The sequence below is a fragment of the Bos indicus x Bos taurus genome, chromosome 15 (assembly GCF_003369695.1).
Source record: "Bos indicus x Bos taurus breed Angus x Brahman F1 hybrid chromosome 15, Bos_hybrid_MaternalHap_v2.0, whole genome shotgun sequence".
Classification (NCBI taxonomy): domain Eukaryota; kingdom Metazoa; phylum Chordata; class Mammalia; order Artiodactyla; family Bovidae; genus Bos; species Bos indicus x Bos taurus.
In genome coordinates, this window is record NC_040090.1 from 29,414,121 (window position 1) to 29,428,812 (window position 14,692).

At 44.3% G+C, this 14,692-nt stretch overlaps 1 protein-coding gene and 2 non-coding genes across 3 annotated transcripts; all 3 read right to left on the reverse strand.

The window, feature by feature from the left end:
- Positions 1-1,969: 1,969 nt before the first annotated feature.
- RPS3 (ribosomal protein S3) lies at positions 1,970-6,949 on the reverse strand. The gene is made up of 7 exons (XM_027562877.1): positions 6,845-6,949; positions 5,876-6,006; positions 5,522-5,615; positions 4,317-4,411; positions 3,015-3,202; positions 2,388-2,584; positions 1,970-2,043 (listed from the first exon to the last, which is right to left on the reverse strand). Exons 1-6 carry the CDS (start codon positions 6,872-6,874, stop codon positions 2,391-2,393), a joined length of 732 nt encoding a protein of 243 aa, XP_027418678.1. The 5' UTR covers positions 6,875-6,949; the 3' UTR covers positions 1,970-2,043; positions 2,388-2,390.
- Positions 2,697-2,840, reverse strand: LOC113906112. Its single transcript, XR_003514798.1, has one exon. It is a non-coding gene; the product is annotated as a small nucleolar RNA SNORD15 (small nucleolar RNA).
- Positions 6,153-6,302, reverse strand: LOC113906113. Its single transcript, XR_003514799.1, has one exon. It is a non-coding gene; the product is annotated as a small nucleolar RNA SNORD15 (small nucleolar RNA).
- Positions 6,950-14,692: the final 7,743 nt, after the last annotated feature.

Genomic DNA, 14,692 nt, shown 5'->3' on the forward strand with positions numbered 1-14,692 from the left:
ATTCAGTAAGCTACATAACTGGAGTTCTTAGTGGGCTTCAAAGGAACTAGGGAAACTTCATACACAACAGAATAAAACTTGGTATTACACAATCACTATATGGACTCACTGTTCTTTTTTACTGATGGTTGCACTGGTTCTTTGTTGCTGCGCTCAGCTTTCTCTAGTTGCAGCGCATTGCAGTGGTTTCTCTTGTTGCGGAGTGTAGGCTCCAGTGGTTGTGGTGCTCAGGTTTAGTTGCTCTGCAGCATGTAAAATTTCCTGGACAAGGGATCAAACCCATGTCCCCTAATTGGCAGGTGGATTCTTACCCACTATACCACCAAGGAAGTCTTGGATTCTTTTTAAAGTCTAAAATGTATCTATGCTGTGTATTTACCCACCCATTAGTACAGGAAAAAACGTAGTATCGTTTCCCATCTGCTGTATCAGGCACCCCTGGAGGGCCTGGAGTGCATCCGCTGCAAGTAAGGGATGTGCGTGTGGAGGCACTACTGTACTGAGTTAAGTTGCTGAAGAAATAAAAATTTCATAAAATATAGAAATCTCGTTTCTGAGGGAGAAAATAGAAAAGATTACCTTCTGAGATAGAAAACGTTGACTATCAGATCAGTCACGTCTGACTCTTTTGTGACCCCATGGACTGCAGCATGCCAGGCTTCCCTGTCACCAACTTCCAGAGCTTACTCAAACTCATCCATCAAGTCAGTGATGCCATTCAACCATCTCATCCTCCCTTCAATCTTGCCCAGCATCAGGTGGCCAAAGTATTGGAACTTTACCATCAGTCCTTCCAATGAATATTCAGGACTGATTTGTTTTGGATTGACTGCTTTGATCTCCTTGCAGTCCAAGGGACTCTTAAGTCTTTTCCGACACCTCAGCTTAGCTCAGTTCAAACACTACAATTTTCAGCAACCACCTCTCCTGGGCCTTTACAGAAAACTTTCTTCAGCTTCAGAAAGGACTCACTCCTGGAAATGTGCCACCCCAGAGTAAGGAGAATGTTTTGGTATTCAGGCTCTAGTTCCTAGCCACAAGATGAAATATACATACACGAGCCCATTCCATGGAACAGTAAACGGTGATTAACACGATAGCTATTATTCTAGAGGGGAGTACTTTTACCACCGAGACATGGTCTCAATTCCACTAACACTGACAAAAACAACTAAGGTATTACTGTCTAGCCAGTAGAAACATCCAACGCTCTATTAAAGAGGGGACAACACAGATGTCAGTATGCTCTCAACATAATTTACTACCTTTAGTCTTGTAGGATTTGCATGCCAGCCTGTCCCTCACTAGTCTCACCTGAATCAATGAAGACAATCCAATTTCTTATGAATACGTATCAGTATGTTGCTGCTGCTGCTAAGTCGCTTCAGTCGTGTCTGACTCTTAGCAACCCCATTGACTACAGCCTACCAGGCTCCTCCATCATGGGATTTTCCAGGCAAGGGTACTGGAGTGGGGTGCCACTGCCTTCTCCACATATCAGTATAAAACTCTTTACGTCATCAGACTGAATGGTAGTTAATTTAAGTACCCTTTATACTTTACTAGAGGATAATGGTTAAGAGAACAAGGACACAAAGATGCAGATTCTGATCACAACTCTATAATGCTTAGGTGAACCTACTTCTGAACATTAGGCTCTTCAGCATTCACTTTCCCTTAACCCCGAATTTCAGGTTGAGGAGATCAAGGTGCTGTCCTGTAAATTATCAGCCTTCACCATCACCAGATTTACTCCCCCACAAGGAGAGGGTTACTTTGGTTACTTCTGCTTAGGTTCTCTCATCACACCTGCCCTCTCCTCACACCGAAACCAACAGGATTTTTAAGGAAAGCACAGAAACACTGGAAACCAGGCTGTGATCGATTCTTAGGAATCGATCAAGCAGTGCTCCCATGGGGTGACCTGGCCCTCAGCCTGAATCCTAGATGTAGAGTCTAGTAGGCCACATGTCTTTTAAAAAGATTTTATTAAAGGTCTTTGCAGAGCAACATTCAGATTCCAGATCCAGCGGCCAAGGAGACCTGAAAGCGGACAAAATACAATAAGAACAGAAAATTCACCTTAGTGTCGGGTTTACATGAAAATCAATACACAGAACATCCAGAAACAAACACCACAACAGGCACCAGGCACAGGAGAGGCCTGTCACCGTTTTAACGGATTGTGGGAAGAACAGCTGATTACTAATAAGAGTGACCTGAAATTTTTGAACTAAAGAAGACAGTGCAAACACTCAAGAATACCAGGGCTAAATGAGTCCCTGGCTCCAATCTGTGTCCTCTCATGTAAAGCAAGCGTAATCTACTTTTTATTCACTAGGTAGAATACTGTTCCATTATGCCCCAAGAGGCCCTTACAGACATACCTATTATGCTGTGGGTACCGGCTGGGGCATGGCAGGTGGCTCTGGCTTTCCACCCTTCTGTTCAGAGATGGGGGTGGTGGGCAGTATTTCATCTTTGGGTTCCACAATGCTCACGTGATCAGGCAGAGGCTTCTTAGGGCCAATCTTACCAGTCGGGTCCCAAGGCAGCATGATCTTTACCTTGATGCCCAGCACACCTAGAAGATGCCATAGTTTAGACCTACCTATAGTTCCACTACCCGCCACTACACAACAGAACAGAGCAGAAGAAAGAAAAGAACAGGTTACTCAAGCATCCTGTGTCTGGCCCCTTCTCAGACAAATGCCTCTAATCAATCAATGAACAGGACACTCTGCAAAAGGAACCCATGCACAGCACCACAGAACGTGGCACTGACAAGGCCCGAGAGCAGAATGTGCCTTTTCTGACTCGTCATCGTGTCATCACTGAAGGGTACACCAGTGGCTGAGACAAGGACAAACCAACTCTCTTCAATGAAGCTAAACAATGAACCCGAAGAGTGCAAAAATGTTCACTATACCCCCAATCCCCCAAACACTGAAGAGCAGGTATAAAACCACGCCTACCCATTTAAGCCACTGCCCCAAGCACTCCTGGCTACTCACCCTGTCTGAGCAGTACATGGCGCACGGCGGTGTCCACATAGTAGTTAACAGGGTCCCCACTGTGGATCATGAGGCCATCCACAAACTTCATGGATTTAGCCCTCTGTCCTCGAAGTTTCCCAGACACCACGACCTCGCAGCCTTTGGCCCCACTCTCCATGATGAACCGCAGCACACCATAGCAGGCCCTTTGGGCGCACAAGAGACAGAGAGCCATTTGTGTCATCACCAGACATGACCACTCAACCCCACCCCACTTCAAAACAGAACTCAGCCTGCCCTTGACTACTTTCAGTGTCCCTTTAATGCAGAGTAAGTTTGACCAGAGCCTGACCCAAGAGATAGAAACCTTCTTCCACTCCCACCACACACCATCTTAGGGAACTCCTTAGGGAAACACATCAAGTTCCTTCTAATCAAGTGCTTTCCAAACTTGACTGCACATTATAGAATCGCCTCAAGGTCCAAATGAACCACTCGAACTTCAGTGCGTGCAAAATTCACCTGGAGGGCTTATGAAGACAGGTTGCTGGGCTGTATTCCCCCACTCCCCAATTCAGTGAGTCCAGGTTGGAAACGGAAAATGTTTATTTCTCATCAGTTCTTACTGGCAACACTGATGCTGGCCCAGGCACCAGACGTGTCACTGATCTACGTGGTGGAGGTGGCAGTCAAACCAGGTATGCAGTCTTCTGCACACCCTTGCCTACGGCATTCCTCCCATGGGAACCCAACTACAGCACAGCCTTCACATCCCTCCTCTGTTGAAAAACCTCCCAAGGTTCTGCATTAAGGATTAATGAACTCCCAACACCCAAGCAAGGCACTTCATTTACTCCAAGTAGTGAAATTGCTCAAGGAACTGCCAGCTGAAATCTTATTAGCAAGCCCAGCTCTGGGGCCAATCTAACCACCTCATGTCTTCTGTTCCTCACATTACTATCTATACATACCTAGAGGGCATACGTGACTAGATTTTAAGCTCTCTCATGAGCAATGAGTCTTGTCTGAGACCCAGAGTTACCACCACACAATGTATGTGAATGACTTCAACATGAACCCAAACCACTTCCCAGCCCCATCCTACGTTCTACTCCCAAAGCACACAGTGCTCTACTACCACCACCCACTTTTTTAAACACTTGTGTCTTTACTAGTCTTTCTAACTAGGCTGCAACATGGACTGACAATGTCTTATTGTTAAAGCCCTCAGAGACTAGCTGAGCCTGTCACAGTCCACTTACTAAATTAACAAAATAGTTGATATACTGATTCACAGGACACAATCATAAGGACTCTTACCTCCGCACAGCAAGGCCTCCTAGGAGTTTGTAACGTAGAGACTCTGCCTGGGCAATGGCACACAGTCCTCTTGTGGCTACCTTTTCAGCATAAAGCTTTAAAGAAACAAGGCACATTCTTAAACTTGTTACACTCACCACTGTTTTCAACTAAAAATCAGCACATTCATGATTCAAGCAGACACCACTCTATGTATCACTGTACTTGTCCTCATTTAGTGGCTGAGTGTGCAAGCCCATTGGCTACAGGCCACCAGGCTCCTCTTCTCCAGGCCAAGAGTCCTGGTGTGGGTTACCATGCCCTCCTCCAGGGGATCTTCCTGACTCGGGGACTGAGCCTGCACTAGCAGGCAGATTCTTTACCAGTAAGCCACCTGGGAAGCCCTTCACTGGACTGCTGCTGCTGCTGCTGCTAAGTCGCTTCAGTCGTGTCCGACTCTGTGCGACCCCATAGACGGCAGCCCACCAGGCCCCGCCGTCCCTGGGATTCTCCAGGCAAGAACACTGGAGTGGGTTGCCATTTCCTTCTCCAGTGCGTGAAAGTGAAAAGTGAAAGTGAAGCCACTCAGTCGTTTCCGACTCTTAGCGACCCCATGCAGCCTACCAGGCTCCTCCGTTCATGGGATTTTCCAGGCAAGAGTACTGGAGCGGGGTGCCATTGATGCCCACATCTAACAAACACTCAGGGACATAGACTGAACTGAACCATTCCTCATTTTTCTCCCACCCCCACCTCCTTCCACAGCCAAATCATGGAGATCAATGGGCAGCCAGTCTCTCCTACGTATCATTACTATATCCGAGATGGACATAAACGGCTGCCAACTGCTTATTAAAAGAACTTCAACAAAATACCAATCCATTTGTAATACTCACTGATCATAAGTAAGCTTTCAGGGTGATAATATGAGTTTTCGGAAGTACCATCCTAAAGAGGGCTTCCCTGGTGGCTCAGATGGTAAAGAATCTGCCTGCAATGTGGGAGACCTGGGTTCAATCCCTCGGTTGGGAAGATCCCCTGGAGGAGGGCAAGGCAACCAGCTCCAGTATTCTTGCCTGGAAGAATCCCCACGGACAGAGAAGCCTTGGGTCCATGGGGGTCACAAAGAGTTGGACAGGACTGAGTGACAAAGCACAGCACAACATCATCCTCAACAGCCATTTCTATGCCCAGAGTAGTCTCTGGCCCAAGCCAGGATCACTCACCTCTACACTGCCTTCAGGGAAGCCAAATCTCTTCTGAACCACAGCAGTCAATTCCCGGATCCGCCGGCCCTTCTCACCAAGTACATTCTGTGTCCTGGGGAAAATGATGAGTGACAGTTCACAGCTCTCATAACATTAGATGTAATTTTAAATCTTGCACATGTGTGGTAGCAAAAATCTAATTCATCTGACACAACCAAGTTTAAATTTTGGATGATAAGGACTAAGAGATTATCATTTTTTCAGCTTAAAAACTCATTCACTAAGACTCAACCGTTGTTTTGCTAAGTTTACAGAACAAATCACCTTAGTGCAGACAATTATAGGTGATGGCCAGAAAAATGAATTTTTTACCTGGTGGCCAAGATAATGATTTCTGTCCTGGTTGGTGTAACTCGGACCTCAACTCCAGAGTACCCATCTTCAGCCAGCTCCCGAGTGAGAAACTCGTTCAGTTCAGCTTTGAAGATGCCATCAGCGACAAACTAACCAAAAGTAAAATGAAAATCAGGATCTGGACATGGGCTCACTTTTCTAGCCCAGTCAATGCAACCCTAATAAAAATTCAACACCTCCAACCAACGACCCATCATCAATTATTTTGCCTTGTTCCAGAGGAAACATAGCAAACCCTTCTCAGACAAATGCCTCTAGGTCATCTTTTGGAAGTTAACTTTGACCCAGGCCCTTAACACTGTGCCACAGAACGCGGCACAGGGTAGGGGTCACCTGGACAAAGAGAACACTTCCAGTCAGACTCGTCATCTCCTCTTCATTGAAGGGTTTTAAATTATCAAACCGTTTTCCTCAGGCCCCTTCCCTCTATTTCCCCAGAACTTTTCCTTGACCCCAAGACAGAACAAGAATTTGTCAGTAACCTTCCCAACTGAGGTCCTCGGAGTCAGAAGCCTGCACCCAGACACGCCTAGGAAGGCAAGCAAACACTGCTACCTCCCTTTCTCAAAACTATGATTCGATGAGGGAAAAGGCTCATGCCTTCAAAACATCACGTTTAGTAACTTTACTAACTACTGACTAAGAAAGGCTCACAAGCGCTCCTCCAGCGTAGGAGAAGCCCTCAGTGCTCATCTCTGCTCTCCGCCCAGAACCGGCAGAAATCCTTCTCTCCTATCCCAGGCATACTGCTTTCAGCAGCCACGGGCCTGCGCTCAATCCACCGCCATCCGCTGCCTACGGGAAAGCGGCACACTCCAGCCGCTGCCCCGGGTATAGCGAAGAGCTATAGGTCTCGCAATAGCACCCAGAGAAGCTCCTGACCCGCGAAACGCCACAGTTTCCTGCAACCTGGCCCCGGGATCTCACCTTCCTCTTTTTGGAAATTTGCACGGCCATCTTGCCGCCGCGAGCCGCCGAAAGGAAAGGAAGTTGCAAGTAGGCGGAAGTGCGTATAAAGGGCGCTGTGCAACGACAAAGAACTGCGCGACGTCGACGCCTGTGAGCGCTCATGGGAAGTGTAGTTTTCACTTTGGTAAAAGGAAAGGGAAAAGCGCGGTGCAAGGGTTGATGCTTTTGAACTATGCGGTGTTGGAGAAGACTATTGAGAGTTTCTTGGACTGCAAGGAGATCAAAGCAGTCAATTCTAAAGGAAATCAATCCTCAGTATTCATTGGAAGGACTGATGCTGAAGCTGAAGCTCTAATACTTTGGCCATCTGATGCAAAGAGCTGACTCATTGGAAAAGACCCTGAGAAAGACTCAAGTCAGGAGGAGAAGGGGAGGACACAGAGGATGAGATGGTTGGATGGCATCACCGATTCAATGGACATGAGTATGAGCAAGCTCCAGGAGATGGCGATGGACAGGGAGACCTGGAGTGCTGCAGCCCATGGGGTCGCAAAGAGCTGGACACAACTGAGCGACTGAACCACAACAATATCCAGAAACCTGGGGCTTCCCAGGTGGCACTACTGGTAAAGAACCCGCCTGCAAATGGAGGAGAGAGAGTGATGAGGGGTCGATCATAGGGATGAGGGGTCGATCTCTAGGTCACGAAGATCCCTTGGAGGAGGGCATGGCAACCCACTCCAGTATTCTTGCCTGGAGAATCCCATAGACAGAGGAGCCAATATCTCAATCAGAGCTTAAAAAATTCAGAGAAGTTTAGAGTCTAGTTCTCATCAGTTTAAAACCAAGTATAAACACACACTTGTCTGCTCACTTTATTCTTTAATAAAACCAAAGAATAAAAAAATAAAAGGGCTTTGGGGCTGAAAGCCCTCAGTGAAATTCACTGAGGCACCTATCTCTTCCAATTTGTGTCCACTTCCTCTGTTGCAAACTGATAATAATAATATATATAATATGTATTAAATATTCTAAGGACTGTTTTAGGACTTTATATTATTAATTCGTTACCTTTACCTCATGTTCATAAAGTCTGTTACAGCTTGTAACAGAAGTCACGATAGTGGCTCGAAATTCTTTTTCAATTAAAATCTCCCCTCACAGATAAAAAAATTTCAAACATACAGAAAAGTTGGAAGAATTGTACAGTGTACACCCATATATGCATCCCTTAGGTGCTGCAATTAACATTTTTTCTGTATTTGCTTTATCACATACTTATCCTTGCCTCTATCCACCCAACAATGCATCTTTTGATACATTTCAAAGTTATTTTCAGGCATTAGGACACGTCACGTCTTAAACTTCCCCAACAGTTTTTTTTTTTTTTTTTCCAGTTTTATTGAGAAATAATTGACATACATCAATGTATAAGTTTAAGGCATACAACATAATGGCTTGATTTACTTATATCATGAAATGATTATCACAAAAGATTCAGCTAACATCCATCATCTTATATAGATACAAAAATAAATTGAAAAAAGAGGAAAAGTTTCCTTGTGATGAACACTTTTATTTTAAATCTGAAGTTTGTTTCTATTTAAAAAATTAGAAAATTTCTTTATAAAACTTTTACATTTTTCTTAAAAATATAGAAATATCTAGCAAACTTGTGGCCCCACAGCACTCTCCTTTCCTGTTATATGGGAAAGGGTTTCCAATGTGCCACGGTTTCTGACAGCTTCGCTCACTGATTGTCTGGTCCTAGAAGCCATCTGAGCTTTTGCCCAGCACTGAAACACCTCTGATGCTGAGATGCTCTGATCCTATAATCATGGACTTAACAGAGTTCTGGGGGGAGTCTGTACAGAGGGACCAGGGAAGATGGAAAGAAATGGATGAACCAAAGAGACTTGCTGTGGATCTAATGTACCTTGGTGATGGATTGAGGTTGAGGGGAGAATTGAAAATGACATCAAGGCTAGATGCTTAGTGAGAATCCTCACTGAGGTTAGGAAATCAGGAATAGGCTTTTTCTCCATGTCATCTCCCTCTGTCACTTCCTCTAGGATTGGGCCTCTTCTAGCTGTTCCTGTAACTAGCATACTCACCTCACTGGGTTGGAATGGCCTGTTTATGTGTTTTTCCTACTAGACTGTAAGCTTCCTAAGTGCAGAGACCAAGTCTGTTTTGTTCATTACATCCAGAATCTAGGATATGGCCTGGCTCAGGCCCAGTGTCAATCAAAGTTTGATTATCAAAGAAATTAATTAATGAATTCTGGTTTTAAATCCATCCTTAGTAGTGTGGCTCATATACATTTCCTTGCATCTTCCTGGGATACCCACAAAACCAAGTTGTGGAGACTCAAAGCTAAGGATCAGACCATGGAGAATTCTTTGATGTAAACACCACCTCTGGAGTCTCTGTGGTAGCTCATCTCCTGCCCCTTCCCAGTGACACAAGAGGATGCCTGCCTGGGTATTGTCCTCTGGTCCCAGGAGAAAGCCCATGAAGGAAGCCTTTACCATGATGCCTTCCTCTTTATCTATTATAAGAAGACATTGCTAAGTCACTTCAGTCGTGTCCGACTCTGTGCGACCCCATAGACAGCAGCCCACCAGGCTCCCCCATCCCTGGGATTCTCCAGGCAAGAACACTGGAGTGGGTTGCCATTTCCTTCTCTAATGCATGAAAGTGAAAAGTGAAAGTGAAGTCGCTCAGTCGTGTCCGACTCTTAGCGACCCCATGGACTGCAGCCTACCAGACTCCTCTGTCCATGGGATTTTCCAGGCAAGAGTACTGGAGTGGGGTGCCATTTCCTTCTCCAAGAAGACATTATATCACTCAAAATCACACTGTAAAAATAATAGTCACAATACACTGAATTCTAATTAAAAATAGGGAATGTCCTGGTTGTCCAGTGGTTAGGACTCTGCTTTCTCCCAAGGGCCCAGGTTCAATTGCTGATCAGGGAACTAAGATCCCACAAGCTGCTTGACATGGCCAAAAAAAAAAAAAGATATCTGACTTTGGGACTTCCCTGGTGATCCAGTGGTTAAGATTCTGTGCTCCCACTGCAGGAATGCAGGTTCCATCCCTGGTCAGGGAACTAAGACAAGGCATGCCCCATAGTGAAGCGCCCCCTCCCCTCCAAAAAAATGTTGGGACTGTGAGAGTGAGTTGTTAATCTCTTCCCAAATATCCAAAATGTAAACAGGGTTTACTCAGTTTGGCCGGTCATGCCACAGAGGTGTACCTGGAACTGTGAAGAAAGGGCAATGTGTCTGTCCACACAAGGGCCACACAAGTCTTGTCCTGAAATTCCTAGAAATCAAAGGTGAGGCTTGCCTGGTTGAATGAATATAGCCCACAGTTTTGGAGAACAGTGTAGTTACTTAGAAGACCAGCACAGTGGAATCTCATAGAAAGCATTTAGCATATGTGGATCCAACTAGAGGAGCTTGGCAAAAAAAGAAGAGAGAATTTAGAGTAAAACTGGGTGTGCCTGCCTCCCTGTTCCCTGAGCATGTGAGATAGAGAACTAAAGAGCCCTTCTGCTTAAATAGGCTGTGAAGGGTCTTGCTTCCCTGAGGGCCTGCTCTTCCCTGAGGGTGAGCATCTAGCTGGGCTGAGTGTTCAGTGACTTATATTTTTTTTCTACAAGACCCCTGAATAAGCCGACAACTTTTTCTAGTGTTCAATAAAAGAACCAGGGATCTGTGCCAATCCTGAGGGAACACTGGATTCACAGAGAAAGGATACATCAGTCTCTACTAGAGCACCTCTTAAGGGATTACTGTTTGAGGATGATATCCACTCTATTTGGTCATCACTATTTTGTTTATTTATTTATTTTGGGCTGCGCTGGGTCTCTGCTGCTGTGCACGGCCTTTCTCTAATTGCAATGAGCAGGGGCTACTCTTCCTTGTGGTGCTCAGGCTTCTCATTGCTGTGGCTTCTCTTGTTGCAGAGCCTAGGCTCTAGGTGCTCGGGCTTCAGTAGTTGCAGTGCATGGGCTTAGTTGCTCTAAGGCACATGGAATCCTCTGAAACCAGGGATCAAAACCATGTCCCCTGCATTGTCAGGCGGATTTCCAACCATTGGATCACCAGGTACATCCCAGTCATTAAGTACTTTAGATAATAACACCTTCAAGTGAAATATGATGATTCCATAGCATTTTCAATGATTTGAATAAAATTCATGAGTGACTCACTCTGAACCCAGCTGGAACTGAGTCTCTGACTATCAATAGAACAATATTACAGAATAAATTTTAAAATAGTTTTCATTATTTTATTTGGCCTCGCTGCATGGCTTGTGGGATCTTAGTTCCCCAATCAGGGATGGAAGCTGGGCCGACAGCAGTGGAAGCACCGGATCTTAACCACTGGATCACCAAGGAAGTCCCCAAGAATTTTTAAAATTTACTGTTTTGTATCATTTCTAAAAGGCTCACACTACTGATAGCCTCTACTGATAGCCTTGAAAAAAAAAAGTGAAAGTATTAGTCTCTCAGTTGTGTCTGACTTTTTGTTACCCGCATGGACTGTAGCCTGCCAGTCTCCTCTGTCCATGGAATTCTCCAGGCAAGAGTACTGGAGTGGGTTGCCATTCTCTTCTTCAGGGGATCTTCTCGACCCAGGAATAGAACCCAGTTCTTCTGTATTGCAGACAGATTCTTTACTGTACACCCCTATGCACAAGAAAAATAAGCTCCAATGCACAGAAGAGTGTGAGAAAGAGCACAACCTCACCCTGGAGTTGGGGTGTAATCTGGGTTTTCTTTGTGAAGGCAGCTTGGTGGTACCTCCTACTTTCACTTAAGATGTCGATTCCCTGTGGCCCAGCAAATATGTTCATTTTTATCTACTGCAGAAAAACACACAAATGTAAATGAAAGTGGTGCAAGATTGCTTACTATGGTACTACTAATAACAGTGAAAACACAAATTTAAAACAATCTGACAGCCCTTCAGTAAAACAATGGTTATGGGATATTATACAGTGCTTAAAAAGAATGAGGTGAATCTGTGTATATACGTGACAAGAGCACCGAGAAATATCACTATGTGATCAAACTTTTTGCAAAACAATATAGACTGTGTAATATATACAATAAAATACAATGGATATACATATAAATATATAGGAGGATCTATATTACTTTAGGAACTGCAATAGTATTGAAGAAGGTTTGGGGCAATTTATTGCTTGACTTTTCTTATAAGAATATTTTCATGTATCATTTGTGAAGTTTATTTATTTATTTTTTGGCACACCACAAGGCACGAGGGATCTTCCCTGACCAGGGATCAGACCCATATCCCCTGTATTGGGAGCACAGAGTCTTAAGCTCTAGACCCCCAGGGAAGTCCCACTGGTTAAATTTTAAATGTATAAAAATGGGAAAAAATGAAAGGGCCACACAAAGATATGGATTTCTGATCATGTGGCCACTTGTGAGACACTGTGACTGTCCCAGCCTCCAACACCAAATCCTATAATCCTTTCTTCTGGAATCTCAGAATAAAGAAAAGTTTATTCTCCTAACCAGACTATAAATCTATATGGTCCCACATGGCAGTCACTGGCCTCACAGGGCTATTGAGCACTTGAAATGTGGCTGGTCTGAGTGGAAAAGTGCCGTAAGTGTAAAACATACTCCAGATTTCAAAGTATATTTTAAAAAGACCATCTTATTAATAATTTTCATATTAGTTACATGGTGAAACAGTAATTTTTAGATGATGATGGTGGTTTAGTCGCTAAGTTGTGTCCAACTCTTGTAACCTCATGGACTGTAGCCTGCCAGGCTCCTCTGTTCATGGGATTTCCCAGGCAAGAAGACTGGAGTGGGTTGCCATTCCCTTCTCCAGGGGATCTTCCTGACCCAGGGATTGAACCCAGGTCTCCATTCAGTTAAATAAAATATGCTATTAAAATTAAGCTCATCTGTTTCTTTTGCTTTTTTTTTTTTTTCCACGTGGCTACTAGAAAATTTAGTTACATATGTGGCTTCCACTCATGACTCTTACATTTCCTTTGGATAGTGCTGCCCTAATCCCTTCAACCCAGAAATCAAAGATGTCTTACTTCTCTCTTTCCATGAGATTAGGCACAGTGGCAGAGAGTAAGCACTTATTTCCCAGACTTACTGAACAAAAGATTACAGTGGAATTATGTGCCAATCTTGTTTTCCTGTTTGCTTGGGATGCAGGGAAACTCAGAACTGTTTTGTGTGAATTCCTGAGATCCTACTCTGACCCAGATCAGTTCTGGACTGGAGCTAGGGCGGAGAAGGCCCCTCAGGCAGAATTCAGCTTTGTTCCTGGAGCCAGAAGTGTAAGACTGTCACAGTGCCCTCTTCCATATCCACAGGACCTTTTTCTTCTATAAAATGAGGCCCTGGGACTTCCCTGGTGGTCTAGTGGTTAAGGCTCGGCACTTCCACTGCAGGAAGTGTGGGTTCAGCGCCTGATCAAGGAACTTAGACCCCACATGCCACACAGGGTGGCCGGAATATAAAAATAAAAATTAAATGCGATGGAAATTCCAGTTTGTTGTGATCCACACAGTAAAGAAAAATAAATAAATAAATAAATAAATGGAAATAATCTCTAGCCCACCCCATAGGATAGTTGTGAGATTAAATTAATTAATACAGGCAAAGTATTTAATACTTAGTACCTAGTAAACATAGAAGTGGAACACAATAGTGTTACTGAAAGTTGGGGTTTGGCTGCTTGACACTCAAAAGAGGCAAGTCTGGTGGAAATGAAAGTTTGTTTTACTTTGGAGGCTGGCAACCTACGGGGAGGGCAGACTCCCATCCAAAGACTGACTTCCCACCACTGACAATCAGTGGGCAAGAACTTTTATAGATGAAGGAAGGGAGCTACATTCAGAAACAGCACAGTCAGCTTTAAAAGTCATCTTGAAATTGCTCTTGCAGTGCCCAGATCAGTGTCATCTTCATTGTTTTAAGGACAGTGAGTCTTTAGTTCCAGGATCTGTTTGTTCCCATTTCTTTGAGCCCAATGCTTGCAATTGTGGCAGTTTATATCAGGGCTACAGTCTGGTCATCATGTAGTTAACTCTTCCACCTGGTGGGGGTGTCTCTGTGAGACAGCTCAAGGGCTCAGAATATTTACTATAGCCCTTGAAGAGGAACTAAAGGTCCTTGACTGTGCTTAATGACTAAACTATTACTATTTAGTCTTGTTAGACTATTTTCCTTTGTTTCATCATTTCCTCACTTCTCTGATTAAACTTATTTTTTGGCTAAAGTTTTTCCACAGACAAAAGGCAGGCTGAGGACCTGAGGGGCAAGGGTCATAGGGTCCTGCTCCATTTCAGTAAGTGCCGAAACAGCACTAGTTACTACTACTGAGAGAGTCATTTCCTAGGCAGGTTGATAAGGAGTCTAGGGGTCCCCAAGGAGAGAGGGGTCTGGAATTCTCAAGGAGGAAGAAAGGACAAACTTTTTTCTTTCTCCACATTCCTTAGGATTATATAACAATATTATATCCTGCCTAAGGACAGTCTTCGGATTCAACCTTCTGTTATCTTAAAATGTAAATTATGGGAGTAGACCTGGTCTTTACAAGGATGTATCTTGCCTGAGGACAGTGTTATCTTAAAATGTAAATTACGGGAGTAGGTCTGATGAGGTCTTTACAACCTCCAGACATTCTTTGGATTATATAACTTCGTTGTCAACACTAGCAAGCGGGTACTCTTTCTACCCCCTTCTGATGCCTATGTCAGAAGCTTTCTCTATCTCCTTTATACTTTAATAAAACTTTATTACACAAAAGCTCTGAGCAATCAAGCCTCGTCTCTGACCCCGGATTGAAT